The sequence below is a fragment of the Ceratotherium simum genome, chromosome 21, assembly GCF_057802395.1.
Source record: "Ceratotherium simum simum isolate JZ-2026a chromosome 21, ASM5780239v1, whole genome shotgun sequence".
NCBI classification, from domain to species: Eukaryota; Metazoa; Chordata; class Mammalia; order Perissodactyla; family Rhinocerotidae; genus Ceratotherium; species Ceratotherium simum.
The window spans coordinates 15,741,630-15,757,635 of NC_141920.1; the positions used below are offsets into that span (position 1 = coordinate 15,741,630).

Here is a 16,006-nt window from a genome sequence, read left to right on the forward strand (position 1 = left end):
GGAGAAGGAGTGGCACGGGCCAAGGCTGGAAACATGAATGCAGCCCTTGGGGGCCTCCTACTCTGTGACCAAGGGTCTAGCCTCCACCTAGCTCATGCTTAACTCGGCCCTCTGACTCCAAGGTGAGGAATGTTCTCTTAGCATCAAGAGATGCCACACATGAGCACTTTCTCCCCCTGGGAGTACTGGTTCAGTGAGCAGAGCAACAAGGGGACTGAGCTTCCAGGGGCCTGGCCAGGGTGTGTGGGCCAAAGGGAGAGACAGGAGAGAAAAATGACAAGAGGAGAGAGATCAGAGACCAGGACCCAGAAAGGCAGGGGCACCCTGGGGTCTGCACTGAGTTCTCAATGATCATAAGCACTGGGAATAAAACAGGCAGGTCCCTAGGCATTTGTTCTGGTTTATTTGACAGGAACAAGTAGTTCAGACAGTGGGGAAGGGGGCATTCCTGTTGACATCCTTGTGCTTCGGTCTCAGGCACAGTCTCTGATAGAGAGTTGCGGGAGCAGGAGGCATGGCCCAGCCCACTCTCCCACTCACTCGAGGCTCATGCAAACGTTCCCACAGAAGGTTGTACAGCATATGTTATTTGCTTGACACTCTTGGTGATATGCACATGGGCGTCTGCACATATATATGTTGGTGAGCTTCTCACAGGCCTTGATTTCTCTGGGTAGCGTTGTTTCTGAAACAGAGCAGGAGCAAGGTCAGTGGAACCAGGCCCCTAGAGAGCACCTCTTGAGCTTAAAGCCTCCTCCAAGACCCCAGAACCCAGGTCCCACTCATGACACTCTTGGACTTTTCAGGGAACTCACTTTCCGCCCCTCAGCAAATCCTGGTGATTGGTAGTATCTTCAATCCTATTCCCCCCGTTCTCTCCCAACAGACCTCAATGCCTGGGCTTCCTGGACCCTTTCCATCCTCCTGCACCAGGATCCTACCTCTCATATTAGTCATGGCCTTGGTGAAGTCAGCCCCATAGAATCTATACTCTGACCCTGAGAACTCAACAAAGTCTGAGACATCCTGCAAACCCTCCCCCAGTCTCCAGAATATGCAGGGTCCAGAGAGGAAGAGACCTTACCTCTTCTCATCACTGTCACTGTCTCCAGTACCCCTGCCCCTTCCCAGAAAATACCACTTTCAATACTTCCCTTTCACTGTCACCATCCTGGTCCCTCTGATGCTAACTTTAACTCGACCCTGAACACCCCAAATTTGCTCTCCCAACAATCTTCCATTCTAACCTACCCCCATAAACATCTCTGAATGCTTACTTGTTGCATATACACATAAATCCAAGAATAGTTGTTTTGTTTTCCCATCTGACTCTCAGCTCACCTGTACCTTTCACTATTGTATGTACCATTTGTCTTTGGATTTGGGGAATGGAGAATAAAAAGATGCAGGTTCCCCCTCCACCGCCATCACTATTCCCAGGGCTGAGGGAAGGGGCTGGAGGCCATAGTTCGGGAGGACCCAGAGTCCTCACAGTGCTGTGGTCAGAGCAGGATGTGCTGAAAGGTTCCAATTCCCAGCTCCTCCTTAGACTGGACACGGCCCCTCCTGCCCACTCCCCATCCCCGTCCCCTAGTCCATCACCTACTCTGCATCTCCTTCCGGTTATAGAGCCCTCCCTGGGCCTGCAGCAGCTGTACACAGAGGAGCAGGAGGGGCAGCAGGGCCTGGGTTGCCATGACTCTAGCAGAGCGGTGAGCTCTAAGTCTGGCACAGACTTCTCTGGAGAGCTGGGTGTGGAGAGGGAAGGAAAGAAAGAACAGGTTATCCTGGGCTCCTCCCTGCCTCTGGTGGCCAAGCCAGGGAGTCCTGGTGTCCTCCCTTTTCCTTCCCCTTGCCGTGGTCTGCTCTATGGGGACTTGGGCTTCTGCAGAGACGACTCCTCCTCTCACATAACTAACCCTCTCCTTTTGCAAACAGAATTTTTTTCCTGAAATATGTAATCTATTTCTACTCTCAAATACAAAATAATTTACAGAAAAAAGAAAAGAGAGAAATATAATTTAAAAAAATGATGATAATCTCACTGCATAGAATTAACCTGTCTCATTGTATTATCTTTCTAGTTTCTTTGCATATTTAATGTAAACAATCTTTTGTTTTCTCACATTTTGAACCACCTGCCTTTTGTAACCCATCTTGTCCCACCCTTGTTTAATCATGTAAATATTTCAGAAAACATGGCTTTCCATAATGGCACAGCTCTCACTTAAAACAAATGCCTATTGTCGAGCATTTGTGTTGTACTAATTACTGATTATCTTGACAATATCATGTTGAGCATTTTTACTCATAAATCTTTGATTTTTTTAAACTAATGTAAGAGAGGTGGAATTTGTGGGTAAGAGGATAAGTAGGTATTTTAAGTATAAATAAATAAATATACAAACATACATACATATATAGATATAGATATACGGAGAGAGAGAATTCATTTTTGAAATAAACCTGTTTAACTCAACAGAGGATGAGTGTCAATTTCCTCAAATCCTGTAGGACACTACAGTGTAAATGGGGGCATAATGGGCAGGAATCAGCCACCCATTGGCTATAAAAAAAGTTGGATAGGAAAGGACTGTTCATTGGTTTTCATAGGTTTGCAGGTTGCTCAGGCAAATGTGGAATTGAATCCTGACTCCAATGTTCACCAGCTTTGTAACCCTGGGAAAATCCTATAACCTCTACAGACTCAGTTTACCCATGTTTTCTTGGCACCTCAGCTGTGAGGATGAAATAATATGGCATATATAAACACATGGTACCTGGCACACAGTAGGTGCTCATGTAGGCCATTTGTCTTCTTCCCAATCTTGCTTCCCAAGCACACATAGCAGGCTCCAGGGATCAGAAGATCTCTTTTATCTCATAGTCTATGTTGGGTATTAAGACCCAGCCCTGAAAGAGGAATCTTGAAAGGAAAACCTTTCGGGCTGGGAGTCAGGAGACGATGCTTATCCAAGTAGATCCATCTACTCTATGTGAATTGGTGGCATAGCCAAGAGTAGATATAGGAACTCAAAGCAGCCATTCCAAATACTGGCCATGAACTATCTCTGTTCTCTTAAAGGACAGAAAATGTAGGGAAGTTGTTTTGGTTTCATGGAGTGAGGAGCTGAGCTCTGAGTCAGGGACCGTTTTCTGTTCTATGAGGCTGAGACTCGGTTACTCTACCTGATCCTTCAACTTAAATTATTCCTTCCTGTCAACAAGCTCTACCAGCTATTCCCTTGAGGGACCTCTCAGTTCTTTCCTTTCTCCTTTCTCACCTGCTACCTCTTCCCTACTTGCTCATTCTAGTGTCTCTGGGAAGACTTCCACAAACTGCCTCCTCTTTCAACATTTTCTGGGTGGGATAGTTTTACCCAAAGACACACAATCCTCACCCTCTAACTTGAGGTCAACTGTACTGTCCTCCCTATCCAAAAAGTGTTCCTAAGTGATGCTTAAATTTCTATCGTCAGCCATGTTTTTCTTTGGAGATTAAATCCCTTTAAAAATGTAAATTCTCTGTGATCTCACTTATATGTAGAATTAAAAGCAAAAACAAAAAACCCCCACGATCATAGATACAGAGAACAGATTGGTGGTTGCCAGAGGTGGGGGGTGGGGTCTAAGTGAAATGGGTAAAGGGAGTCCAAAAGGTACAAACTCCCAGTTATAAAATAAATAAGTCCTGGGGATGTAATGTACAGCATGGTGACTATGATTAACAATACTGTATTACATATTTAAAAGTCGCTGAGAGTAGATCTTAAAAGTTCTCATCACAAGAAAAAAAAATAACTATTGTAACTATGTGTGGTGATTGATGATAACTAGACTTATTGTGGTGATCATTTCACAATATATACAAATATTGAATCATCATGTTGTACACCTGAAACTAATATAATGTTATATGTCAATTATATCTCAATTAAAAAAATGCAAATACCTGTGGAGTAAGCAATTACTAGGACTCATGGAGAGCTCAGGAATGGAGACTATGAGAGCAGACACCAACAAAATCTTACAGTGTTAGGAGAAAACAGATACATTATAGATCATTATGTGTATTATATATATGTATATAGGTATAATATATATACGTGTATACACATATATACATACGTGTGTATAATATATGTGTATATATGTGTATATGGATAATATGTGTGTGTGTATATATACATATATAGAGAGAGAGAGAAAGGGGGAGAGAGAGAGAGAGAGAGAGAGTTGTCCTAAATTCTGAACAGCTTTCTATAGACCCATCTGCAAGATCCAGAACCAAGAGGGGCAAGAATCCTGGGAGGAACACCTTCAGCACTCATCAGTGACTGTGCTCCTCAAACAGACCATTAAATATCCCCAACATCTGGGCCAGATACAGAGCACGAGGCTGTGATTGCCCTGCATGGAACATCATTTTCCTGCCATATAAACCAATGTCCTAGGAATCCATAATTCAATCATTCTAGGTTTGGCACCATTTTCAGTCCCCATCAAAGTTCCCTTCAGTTTGCTCCCACACTTTTGTACCTAGGTACCCAAATTCTGCCTTTTTTTTTTCTCTGTACTGGTCCACCCTCCTCAGCCAAGTCCCTGGAATCCTGGCATACATTTGCCGCTGCTCAATGCACCCAGCATATCCCGGGAAAAATCACTCATACGTGGACATCTCCTGTCACTGTATAAATATTCCTGCAGACAGAGTTTGGGAGAAGGCGATCTGCTCCTTGGGAGGCCCTGGCCCTCGCCCCCTTGACTCTTCTTTTTTCTAATGAGCTCCAAGTCATATGTATGTGCACCCAATATAGTGCTGCTCTCTGGTCATTGATGAACAAATCTCCCCCCACCCCTCAGCTCACAAACCTGTGCCAAGATCTTCGTGATCGATTTGATTCCTTCCCTTCCTTCATCTGCCAGGTGAGTGTCTATCTTTTCTAAAGTCTTTCCTATTGAGAGTATTATGCAAAGTGAAATAAGTCAGAGGGAGAAGGTCAAATACCGTGTGATCTCACTTATTAAGTAGTAGATAATAACAACAACAAACAAACACACACAGAGAGAGATTGGATTGGTGGTCACCAGAGGGGAAGCAGGGGGTGGAGGGGGAGGAGGGCAAAAGGGATAATTAGGCACATGTGTGTGGTGATGGATTGTAATTAGTATTTGGGTGGTGAACATGAGAACATGATATAATCCATGCAGAAATAGAAGTATAATGATGTACACCTGAAATTTATACAATGTTGTAAACTAATGTTACTGCAATAAACAAATAAATAAATAAACTCCTTCCTATTCAGTCCCTTTTTATCCACATAAAAGTCACAGGGCCTTTGGAGGGAGATGATGTTATGCTTTAATTAGCAAAGGAGAATCAATTCAGAGAAGGGTGGGACCTTAAGTAGCACACTGACAAGTCACAGGAAAATAGATATCAGACTGTACTCCATTCCCTCCCTGTGGATGGACTCAGATGCATCAAATAAAGACTCTAGATTTGGGTCTGTTGGGGGTGGTCAGAACTGCAACCCAGGTACACAATGTTCCTCCTAGCTTATCAGGAGATACTGCTCACGTCAAAGAAAATCCAGTACTTCTGGATGGGTGAGTATCAAACGAAAGAGTCTGTGATGTGGCCAACATGTAGCTCCTGGGCAGAACTTAAAGATCTGGCACAACCAAAATCACCATTAAGTTCTGGGCCTCTGGACTTTGTTTTTCTGCTCTTCTGCTCCCTATTCCAGGCCACAATCTCCCCTCCACCTCCCCAAGTAAGAAGAAGCCAGATAAAAGAGCTGTCAGCCAGTTACTGCAGACACTCAACTCAGACACCTTCAGAGGTAGGTGGGCAAAAGGGTCTTGAGGCATGAGCTTCTATTTGTGGCTTGCTTGGATGAGTTCCCTGCCCAGGTGATGTCAACACTATTCTTGTGAGGTGGGGATTATTGTCTCTGTTCTTCAAATAAGAAAATTGAGAGATATGACATGACCTGTCTGAGGTCCCATAGGTAAAAGAGGCAGAGATGAAACAACATACCAGCATTCCTGACTCTAAATCCAGGCCTCTCTCTTCTTTAACATTATCTAGAAAGCCCAGGATCCTGGATTTGGTGGGGGCGAGGGGAGCAGTAGTTCTGTGTCTTTTGATGCCTAGGGACATTTTCATTGTCCTACACTCAATCTCAGGATGGCCAAAGAATTCACCCAGAACTCTATATGTGGATAGGATCCAGCCTGGGCATGATGATGTTTCTCTTCTCTAGGATCAGTTAGTACACCTGAGGTGTGCAAAGAAGGGCGCTGGGCACCCACAGGATCTTGAACACCGTTTAAGGCAAGTAAGGAACTCAGAAAATTTGACTAAGAGTGAAGCCTTTTAAATTAACAGATCTCAAAGCTCTGGAAAACTTGGGTCTAGAATGATATTTTTGAATACAAATAAACAGCTTCATAGAACCCATTGCTTTGGATTTACTGTGTTTCTGTCACTGTGTGCCAGTCTTCCTCCTTCTTTGTGTAAAAGGCAGGTGCCAGGAATCCAGAGGCCATCCCAATCCTTGTCCACCTTCACCCAGTTGCCTCATACCTTATATCCCCATCTGTAAGTGGCTAACAGAGCATCTGCGTTGCACATCTGTCTTGCTATGTGCTGGTGCCTTCAGAGGATCAGAACACTCTGAGCCAGGCTCAAGGATTTGGTGTGCTGCCACTGTGAGCTGGGTTTCCTGTGCAAAACATGTGAGTGAGTCACAGGATTTCTGGAAGAGTACTACACTCAAAGAGAATTCTCGTTTGGCCTGAAGCTTCACCAGTGAAGTTGTAGCCCTTGATATAAATATTGCCCAATGGTAAATGAAGTCTCAACACCTTAACTTGGCAATTTTCCTTCATCAAGCCATGCTGAGGCAAGCTGGCAGGGACCTGGGTTCTGAATGGAGAAGATTGGAGAGCAGATATAAGCATCTAAGAATAGAGGCTCCCCAAACATCTGACCTTTTCCATTTTAGGGGTTTCTCTCCTCCTGTTCTTTCTCCCCATAAACTTCTTCTCTTGCCCTTGTCTTTCCCCCAAGTCATTTAAATCCAATTTGCCTCAAAGTCAATGCATCAATGATTCATGTGCCTAACACTTGCATTTTTCCAACTTCTAAATTTCACGTATTTTGAGAGGAGAATGAGTTTGAGGAGTGCCGTTTGAAAAATTCTTCACCTTTTAAATTACCTCTAGTACTACACCTGCTTTTGAACAGAGGAATTTCCGCGGATTCATCTAGAGCAGCCTTGTTCAGTAGAACTTTCTGGGATGGTGGAAATGTTCTACGTCTGAGCTGTCTGATAGAATGGCCCCTAGCTCCATGTGGCTATTGAATGCTTGAAATGACTGGAGACTGAATTTTTAATTCAATTAATTTAAATAGTCGCATGTGGCTAGTGGTTACCATATTGGACAGTGCAGAGGAGTCTCTTCTGCTTGTTGAAAACTTCTGAACAAATATATTTTCAGGGAGAGGGACAATCACTGCCTTGTTACTATGTAACTCATAATATCAGAATTTTATCCTTTTCTTGGACTTTTTAAATTTTCCTTCTTATTCAGTTTCAGGAGAGTAAAGCAGCAGATAAAGGATGAAGGGGACAGATGGGAGAGGGCCAGGAATTTTGAATGGTAATTAGGGCTCCTCCCCCCATGCCCCAACTCCCTGTACCCCTCAGCTGCCAATTATCAGCAGGCTATTTCATCTTCTTCTGCTTCGTTGTTTTCTCCTTAACACTTATGACCATCTATGTATTTCCGTATTGTCTTGTTTAACTAGAATGTCAGCTCTATGAGTGAAAGGAGTTTGCTCTGTTTTGTTCACCGCTATATTCAAGTGCCTAGAGCTTGGAATGTAGTTAGGCACTTAATCAGTATTTATTACATGAATGAACTCCCCCTCCACTCATACAGACATACATTCTAGACAGATTAAAATGTCAAGTGTAAAAAAAAAAAAGAATTAAAATAAAAGTAGTTTTCAAACATCTAGAGGAGGAAGGAAATTCTGAGCTTAATACTGATAGCTAACATTTATGAGTATATATTATATTTTAGGTCCTATGCTTAGTTTTCATACACATCAGATTATTTAACCCTCCCAGTAACCCAATGAGATGAATATTGATATTATTTCTATGATACAGATGAAGAAACTGAGGCTCTGGGAATTATGTGATCAGCCTAGTTTCCACAGCTAAAAGTTGTTGGGGTTAGGATTCTAGTTCAAGCCTATTTGACTCTGGTGTATACGTTGTTTCCTCTCTAAAATGCTGAATAGCAAACAGTGTGGTGACAGAAATTACCTTTGTATTGCCTAGAACAGGACAGGAGGTGGGGAAACATAACTCTGATGTCTGTTGGTGGAAGTATAACCCAACCCTCAGAGAGAAAAATGTGGCAGAAATTCTCCAAAGCCTGAAACAGACAACACCTTTTGCAATCTTTCTCTATTAACTCATAATACAAAAATCATAATATATGTGCCAAAGCTTTGGCTATAAGGAGGTTCATCAGGATATTTTATCACAAGAAAAAATTGGAAATTCTCAAGTCTCCACGATGTTGGGAACAATGTCATATTTATAACTGGATTGTTGGCCTAACTTGAATGGTGTGATTGTATTTTTTTGCCTCCCTCATTCTGAATACTTCACTCAGTTATTTCCTTGGTTCTTCAGGAAAACTTAGGTAGGTCCTCACAAATTTTGTGTGACCCTTCAGTCACAAAACATCTTCTCAACTTAATAATTAAACTGTGTAGGCCCATGTAATTAGCCACAACTCCATAAACTGTTTAGAACTGTGGACTCTCCCCGCCCTCAGAAGCTCCAGTTATGGAAGAGGATGTGGTCAACACCTCTCTCTTGGGCTCTTTGTGAGTCTGTTCCCCCACCTCCATCCGGCTAAAAAATAGTTTCTGGTTCCTAGGTAGTAGAGGGAGGAAGGACCAAAAAGAGGGAGTAGGAAAGTTCTTACACAATAGATACTATCATAAGCTGTCGCTGTGCTTCTGGTCCTCTTTCATGGGAGATTTCCAGGGTTCATTGGAGACACAAAATGGCATCTGGCCATTTACGATTCAGATACTTCCCAAACTGCAGCCCACTCGTCTGCTACTACAAGTCACTTTAGCCAGATTCCCTAACCTTTATTTTTTTATTATTTATTTATTATTTTGGTAAAGAAGATTGGCCCTGAGCTAACATTTGTGCCCGTCTTCCTCTATTTTGTACGTGGGATGCCACCACAGCATGGCTTGATGAGCGGTGTGTAGGTCTGCACCTGGGATCTGAACCTGTGAATCCTGGGTTGCCGAAGTGGAGCATGCAAACTTAACCACTATGCCACAGGGCTGGCCCCTTCCCTACCCTCTAGAGTCTTCAGTCATGACTCAAGTCTACGGTGTCCCCACAGAGTGTGTGTTCTGGGGACACACAGTAGGCTCCGGGTAGTATCCCAGAGCTTTCTTAACTTGGAATTAGAATTTCTCTCAACTTGGAATTAGAAAGCAGCATCTTTGCTTCCCTGAAGAAAGCTTTTCACCAATAAAAATCCTCTCTACAACTCCTTCAACTTTGGACCATCTGTGTAGATGAAAGTTTTAAGAGTCCCCTGACCATTTCTTGGCCATCATATTTTCTCAAGTCCTGCTGAGTAATCTATCTCATAACTCACTCTGGAATCACTCTGATGCCCTTTGTCTGAGGGTCTTGACTAAAACTTCTATTGTATCATCCTGTTACATATACTCTTAAATGAAAATTCAGGACACTTACTGTGTTCTATTATTCCAATTTCATAAAAGTAATGACTACGACATAATAGGATACACATATATTGATTATCTCTGGGTGGTGGAATTATTAATGCTTACCCATTTCCGCTTTGTATTTTTGTTGTTGTTGTTTTACAAATTATACAATCTGAAGATTTAATGCTTTTTAATCAGAAAGAAAGCAATGCATTTTTAAAGGGAACAGTTTTGCAAAGGAAGGGGTCTGTAATGTGAGATGGGGAAGAAGCCTGGGGAAGCCAGTGGTTAGCTTGATGTGTTGTTAGGTGCCAGAAGGTGAAAAAGAAAAGTGGGAGAAAGAATAACACAGTATTCACTAGCACTTTTTCTCTCTTTCCCACCCTCTTATCCTTAATTCCTTTTCTTCCTCTAGCAGTATTGGGAGAAGACCTGCCTTCTACCAGAACTTAACTCAAACACACATAGAAACTACCATGAAGCCCTGGGTTCGCCTACTCGTCATGCTCAACTGTGAGGTTCTGATGCTCCTGTCTGTGCTGGGAAGCCTCAGGAACAAACCTTCCTGTAGGTGGTGTGGCAAGGGAGGAGGGTGCTCTGCCCAGACCTGGGATGTCTGGCATAACTGATTCAGGGCCCACATTTTCAGGATCACCCTTTAAAGGATCAGAACCCTCCTTAAAGCAGAGACATCCAAGGAAGATTAGGCTGTATGTTTCCAATCTGGCGTCCCTTCAGGCTCCTTCTCCCAGCTCTGAAAGCAATAATGGGTATATGGAAAGGGATTGTAGCTTTTGTCCACATTCCATAAGCTGGCAGGAAATAATATTTTCCAACGTCTGACCACCTTGGATAGAGGAAACACCAACACAGAGCTTCCCTCTGAGCCCATCTTTTCAGAATCTCTGTGCCTGATCTGAGTGAGCCTTTCATGAATACCAAAAGAGTAATATTTTAACACATTCATTTAGTTTGAAGGGAAGAGTCTTTTAGAACATGAAAAAATGGACAACACAAAAAAGGGGTCCTTATGAATGAAAATTTGGGGTCATATGATAGGAAAGTGTGGATAACAAAGGATTGTGGGCCAGTGAAAGATATGGACTCTGGAGAGAGACTGAGTGCTTAGGTGGGATCAGCAGGAGAGTGAACAGAAAGGGATAAAAGCAGGTTCCTATTCTCTCTGGGCTCAGTTTTCTATTCTGCAAATTGGATATGGAAATTGGAGCTGGAAGATATGCAGACCCTAAAATCCAAAGTTATATGAGAATAGATTTGGTGAGGTGGTGTCATATGTGGTGAGGGTGTCCTAGGTCCTATCTTTAGGGAGCTTGGAGAGGGCTCACAGGCCTGCAATGCTGTGGGGACATGTAAAAAGAGGCCAGGCATGTCATGCAAGGATGGTGTCCTGTGAGAAGACATGGACTAGAATTCAAGGAAGAGATTTTCTTGAAAGGCAGAGAAATTCTTTGTGGCTTGGAGATCAGGTTCCAGAGCTCAGGGATTGTTAAGCTTGAGAAGGGTTTCTTCTCCAAGTTGTGGGTGGATGGCCCCCATCAACTTCTACCATCTCAATTCCAGCTGAAAGAAGAGAAATTGGGCAGTGCTGGGTACAGCCTCCATTAGAGTATTGCAGGAAAAGGTGCACTAAAGTACAGGGATGTTTATATCCAAATCATACCTGTTGCTGGACCTTCTGTGGAAACATCTGCTTGGACAATGAGTGAGTGGTTGTGGTGGGAAGGCTGGGCCTGGGCATGCTTCCTCACTGCTTCTCATCCTCATTCATAACCTGTGACTTAGAACAGAAGATTGCAGTCACCCAAATCCTGGTCAAAGAAACAGGCAGCATAAGGCAATGCCATCCTATCTCCACACCTAGGCTGCCACTCACTGCAAAATAAACCAAGATACCAACATGGGGGCCTGTACTTTTTTTTCGCTGTCATTCAGTTCCCCCAAAATATCACCCATCAGTTTGTCCATCCATCTTTTGTCCAAGCCCCCAATTATTCCCTCATTAGTCTGGCCTCTTGATTGGTCCCTTGTCTCAGCCAGGCCCAAAGTGACCCAGTCTTCACTTGTCTGCTCAGTTGGCAAACCTCTTGGGAGAAATTGCTTAAAAATGAGTAACTCTTGATCTTACAGAAAGAATTCCTATTCCCACTAACTGGAAATGGGCCCAATGGTGCTATTAAGTTTGGGAATGGATGTCCATCAGGGTTCCCCGACTTTTAACCACTTAACTTTTCTCTTCCAGGGAACCCTTTAAATCCATGGTAAACCAACTGGCCCCCCACTAGTGTGGGCTGGAGGATGACTCTGTGGTCTGAGAAGAGCAATGCCTGGCTCCCTGTGGGGATACCCACTTGCTCCAGCTGAGGACCTCTCTGTTCTCTCCTTGACCTCTCTATCCTAAGAGGGCTCAATTCTTTGCCAAATAAACTCAAACACCAACCTGAGGGCCTTGCAATTTTTTGTACTCCATCTCTGAGACTCCGTTTCTCTCATTATAATTCCCACAGTCCTCACAGTTGTCCCCATCCCCTCATGGGCACATGATCCCTTCCCAATTAGACCTGTGTATTAGTCAGGTAGGCTCATGGCTGTAGCAAAAATACAGAGATTTATAAAAATCTCATGGGGTTAGCACAGTACGAGTTTATCCTTATTCACAATACATTTCACTGAGGGTAGGTTGGTGAACAGCCACCCATGCCATGATTCAAGGACCTTGGCTCCTTCCATCTATAGCTCCACCATCTCCCAGGGCCTCTTCTGCATCCAGCCAGCAGACGGGAGAAGAAAGGCAGCATGGAGGCTCATACAGAAAGTTTTTAAGGGCCAGTCCTATAAGTGAAGTTCATTATTTCTATCCACATTGTATTTGCCATAAAGTAGTCATATGGTCCCATTTATATGCAAAGGAGACTAGGAAATATGGTCTAGCTGTATGCCCAAGGAGAACAGAAAAGGGATTTGGTGAACACATGGAAGTCTCTGACCTGTCTACTTATGCAAAGCCAAACTTCTCAACCAAGACTCAAGACCTTGGCCTCCCTCCACATCATTCTGTCCAATGGAGCAAGCACCCCCCTGGTAAGAAGCTGGCATCTCCAATCATTAGAGAAAGCTCTCCTGCCCTCAGGGTGAGTACTCTGAGCTTCCAGAGTGATTCCTCCTTCTGCCATCCCCAGTATCCTCTTATTCTTGCCAGGTCTGTTCTGTCTGCCAGGCAGTTTTGCCTGGGTGACATTACTCATATCCTGAGGTTTCAGGTAATGCAAGGCAGGCTTCCCTATCCATATAGTTTCCCTAGATTATATCTGAATTTCTACCATTTGTCATCAGTATCTTGAAGATCATTTAAAAAACATAACATCCCCTAGATGAGGAGATTATAGAGTACCTACTATGTATCCAGGTTTGTGCCTCTTCCTGGCTCAGAGGACAAGATATTCTCACTTAGATGGATGAGTCTTTGCTGCATCACACTTATCAATTAGATAGCCCAAGGAAAGGCTCGAGAACGTGATACAGCAAAGACCAAGGCCAGGCAAGAGACTAAGGCCTAATAGAACACTGGCTAGTGTCTTAGAGCTCAGAGTACTGAGAATGGACAATGGCCCAAGGGCTCCGGTAAACATCCTTCAGGAGTGGGGCTTTGTCTTGACGTTCAGAGATAAGGAGGACTTGGAGCTCTTTAGAGTGAAAGTGGTTATTTCTTCCTGACAAAAAAAGTAGAGCAGGACAAACGTTAGGAACCCCCACAGGAAGGACCAGGGGAGGAAAAGGTTGTCCTCTTGGGTATCCTTGATATTGTGAGGGAGGAAAAATAATTTTTCCTCTACCCTTCTAGGTTTTGACTGAGACCCCCCCCACCCCCCGCAATAAAAGACAGATTAGCAGAAGAAAAACAAACAGGAGTTTAATAACATGCATACCTCCTGTATACATGGGAGATAGGAAAACTGAGTAACTCCCTGAAATGGTCCAAGTCCTCACTTTAAATACCATCTTCAGCTAGAGATAAAAGATGTTGGGGGGAAGCAGAAGGCCAGTCACGGGAGGTTACCAGCAAAGGAACAGTAAACAAGGGTAAGATTGTTATGCAGTTTTAAGTTACTGCCCTCTCCATTGACGACGAGTTTCTGGAGACTTTGAGTCATCCTTCTCTTCCTGGTACAGAGAAGAGGACACACTTACAAATAGATATTTCCCTTATAAATGTAAATGTCTCTTACAGAAGAGTAACTTTTACTCAGTTTTCAGAGCTTCTCCTATGTCTGCAGTTTCTTAAAAATAACCAGCCTGAAATAATCCTTATGCTGAAGAGGCATATTTTGGGGTGACACATTCTGCTCCCCTTCAATATCATATCTCATTCATGCCTTCATCTGCCAAGCCTGGGTCATGAGAGGTGGAAGGGAGAGAAGATGCTGCTTGGCCAATATTAGCAAAAGAGTAATTGGCACAGAAGTGGAAGTGGAAGGATACCAAATGGGTCAGTAAAATATGGACACGCAGACAACACTGCCCCTCTGCCAGCCACATAGACACAGAACACAAGGGCCACGGGTTGAGCTTTCAGCCATGCCACCCACTGAAGAAGCTATGAAGCCCACATTGTCCTTTCCTGTCATGGTGGTTCATGTTAACAGACTTCAGGTTGGGCTGTGGAGAGAATATCAGCATCCTCGTTATTGACACTGAAGTGGTAGTAAATGCTGAGATTATCACCTGTTAGCATAACCCATCACTTTTGCCCAGCGGCATTAAGCGTATATGTCAATGAGTTACTGTAGAAGACACTCTTGGAACTCTGACCAAACACCCGTCTCTCAGCTCCTGCAAGTGCTGTGGCTAGTGGCATACACCTGCGACCTTCTCCAGTGAATTGCCCTTAGTTGGTGGGAGTCACTTCAGCTGGTTATGCCTGCCTCTTGGGATGGTGGCGCCTAATACAGGGACAAATAACCTGACTCCTTTGCCTCCAGGTGGGACAACTCTAGAGTGAGATATATACTCCAGAACTTTGTCTAAGGCCAAAGGTAGACTTTACCTGAGATAGCATCTTTGCTCAGTCCCTGCCCTATTCTGCTTCTCTCACTCTCTTAGACATTTTTACTGAAGGGCACTCCCTCAATAATACACATGCACCTGAGTTCCTTCTCAGGTCTGCTTCTAGGAAACCTGATCTAAGACTAGGGTGATAAGCTCATTGTGGTTTGCTTGAGATTTTCCTGGTTTAGCACTAAAATCTCATGTCCAGGGAACCCCCTCAGTTCTGGGCAAACTGAATCCTGGGATGGTTTGTCGCCCTGCCTAAGACAATTGTCAGCTTTAATTTAGAAAAACGCCCCATGCCCTGAAAATGCCCTGAACTCAAACCTATTGGCTTACATTAGCTCCTGAAAGATGTATTTATGAATAGGGTGTTAAGACTATACTCTGGTTGAATTCTGACTGGCTAATGCAACAGGCTTCTTTCTCTTGGCATGGAACTGTTCCTCGTCTAGAATGATACTAAGACTCTTAAAATTGGCATCAGTGTATGAGATAAATAGCTTAATGCCTAAAATAGCAAATTCTGAGAAAAAGGAGCTTTAAACAAAATGATTACTAAAGTCCAATCAGCCTGTCCATACTACCCCCCTCCCCCAACAAATTCCAAAGAGCTCAAAAGGACATGAAATTAAAGCCAATTTTGTTTCCTAAAATGCTCTTGAGTAAGGCCTGATAGCACTGGACCAATTCACTGAAGCACTGGGTAAGCCTGGAGAAATCTTAGTCAAGCCTTGCTTAATAGCTTTGAATTCCCAGATATCTTCAAAGTCGATGGACAAGGTCAGACAGGAAAGAAAGAGCTTTCTTCAGGATCTATCCTTATCTCTTGCTGCAATACTATATGTCCAAGATATTTTTCTAGGACCTATCAGACTTGACATTAAATGACAGACAATTTCAAATCCACATACTCAGACAAATGAGAACCCAGCACCACGAGGAAACATTCCTTGTGTTCCTCCATAGTCCTGCCTAATGCAATTATATTTTCAAGGTGAAGCAGTTCATCTTGATTGACCCATCTTTCTCTTTCTCTCCATCAGCCACTGAAAGTTGGCTGGGGCCCCAAGTAAGCAATTGCTTAAATTTAGAGTTTTGACTTTTTTTCTTATTTAAAGGAATCTTCTATTTTTTCCTCCCTTT

At 43.4% G+C, this 16,006-nt stretch overlaps 2 protein-coding genes across 2 annotated transcripts; one reads left to right on the top strand and one right to left on the bottom strand.

Moving 5' to 3' along the window:
• Positions 1 to 392: 392 nt before the first annotated feature.
• On the bottom strand, positions 393 to 1,723 carry WFDC10A (WAP four-disulfide core domain 10A). Its single transcript, XM_087444877.1, has 2 exons — positions 1,607 to 1,723; positions 393 to 685 (listed from the first exon to the last, which is right to left on the bottom strand). Exons 1-2 carry the CDS (start codon positions 1,695 to 1,697, stop codon positions 537 to 539), a joined length of 240 nt encoding a protein of 79 aa, XP_087301003.1. The 5' UTR covers positions 1,698 to 1,723; the 3' UTR covers positions 393 to 536.
• A 3,826-nt stretch (positions 1,724 to 5,549) lies between these two features.
• Positions 5,550 to 11,523, top strand: WFDC9 (WAP four-disulfide core domain 9). The gene is made up of 4 exons (XM_087444861.1): positions 5,550 to 5,613; positions 5,816 to 5,849; positions 10,212 to 10,363; positions 11,378 to 11,523. Exons 1-4 carry the CDS (start codon positions 5,550 to 5,552, stop codon positions 11,521 to 11,523), a joined length of 396 nt encoding a protein of 131 aa, XP_087300987.1.
• Positions 11,524 to 16,006: the final 4,483 nt, after the last annotated feature.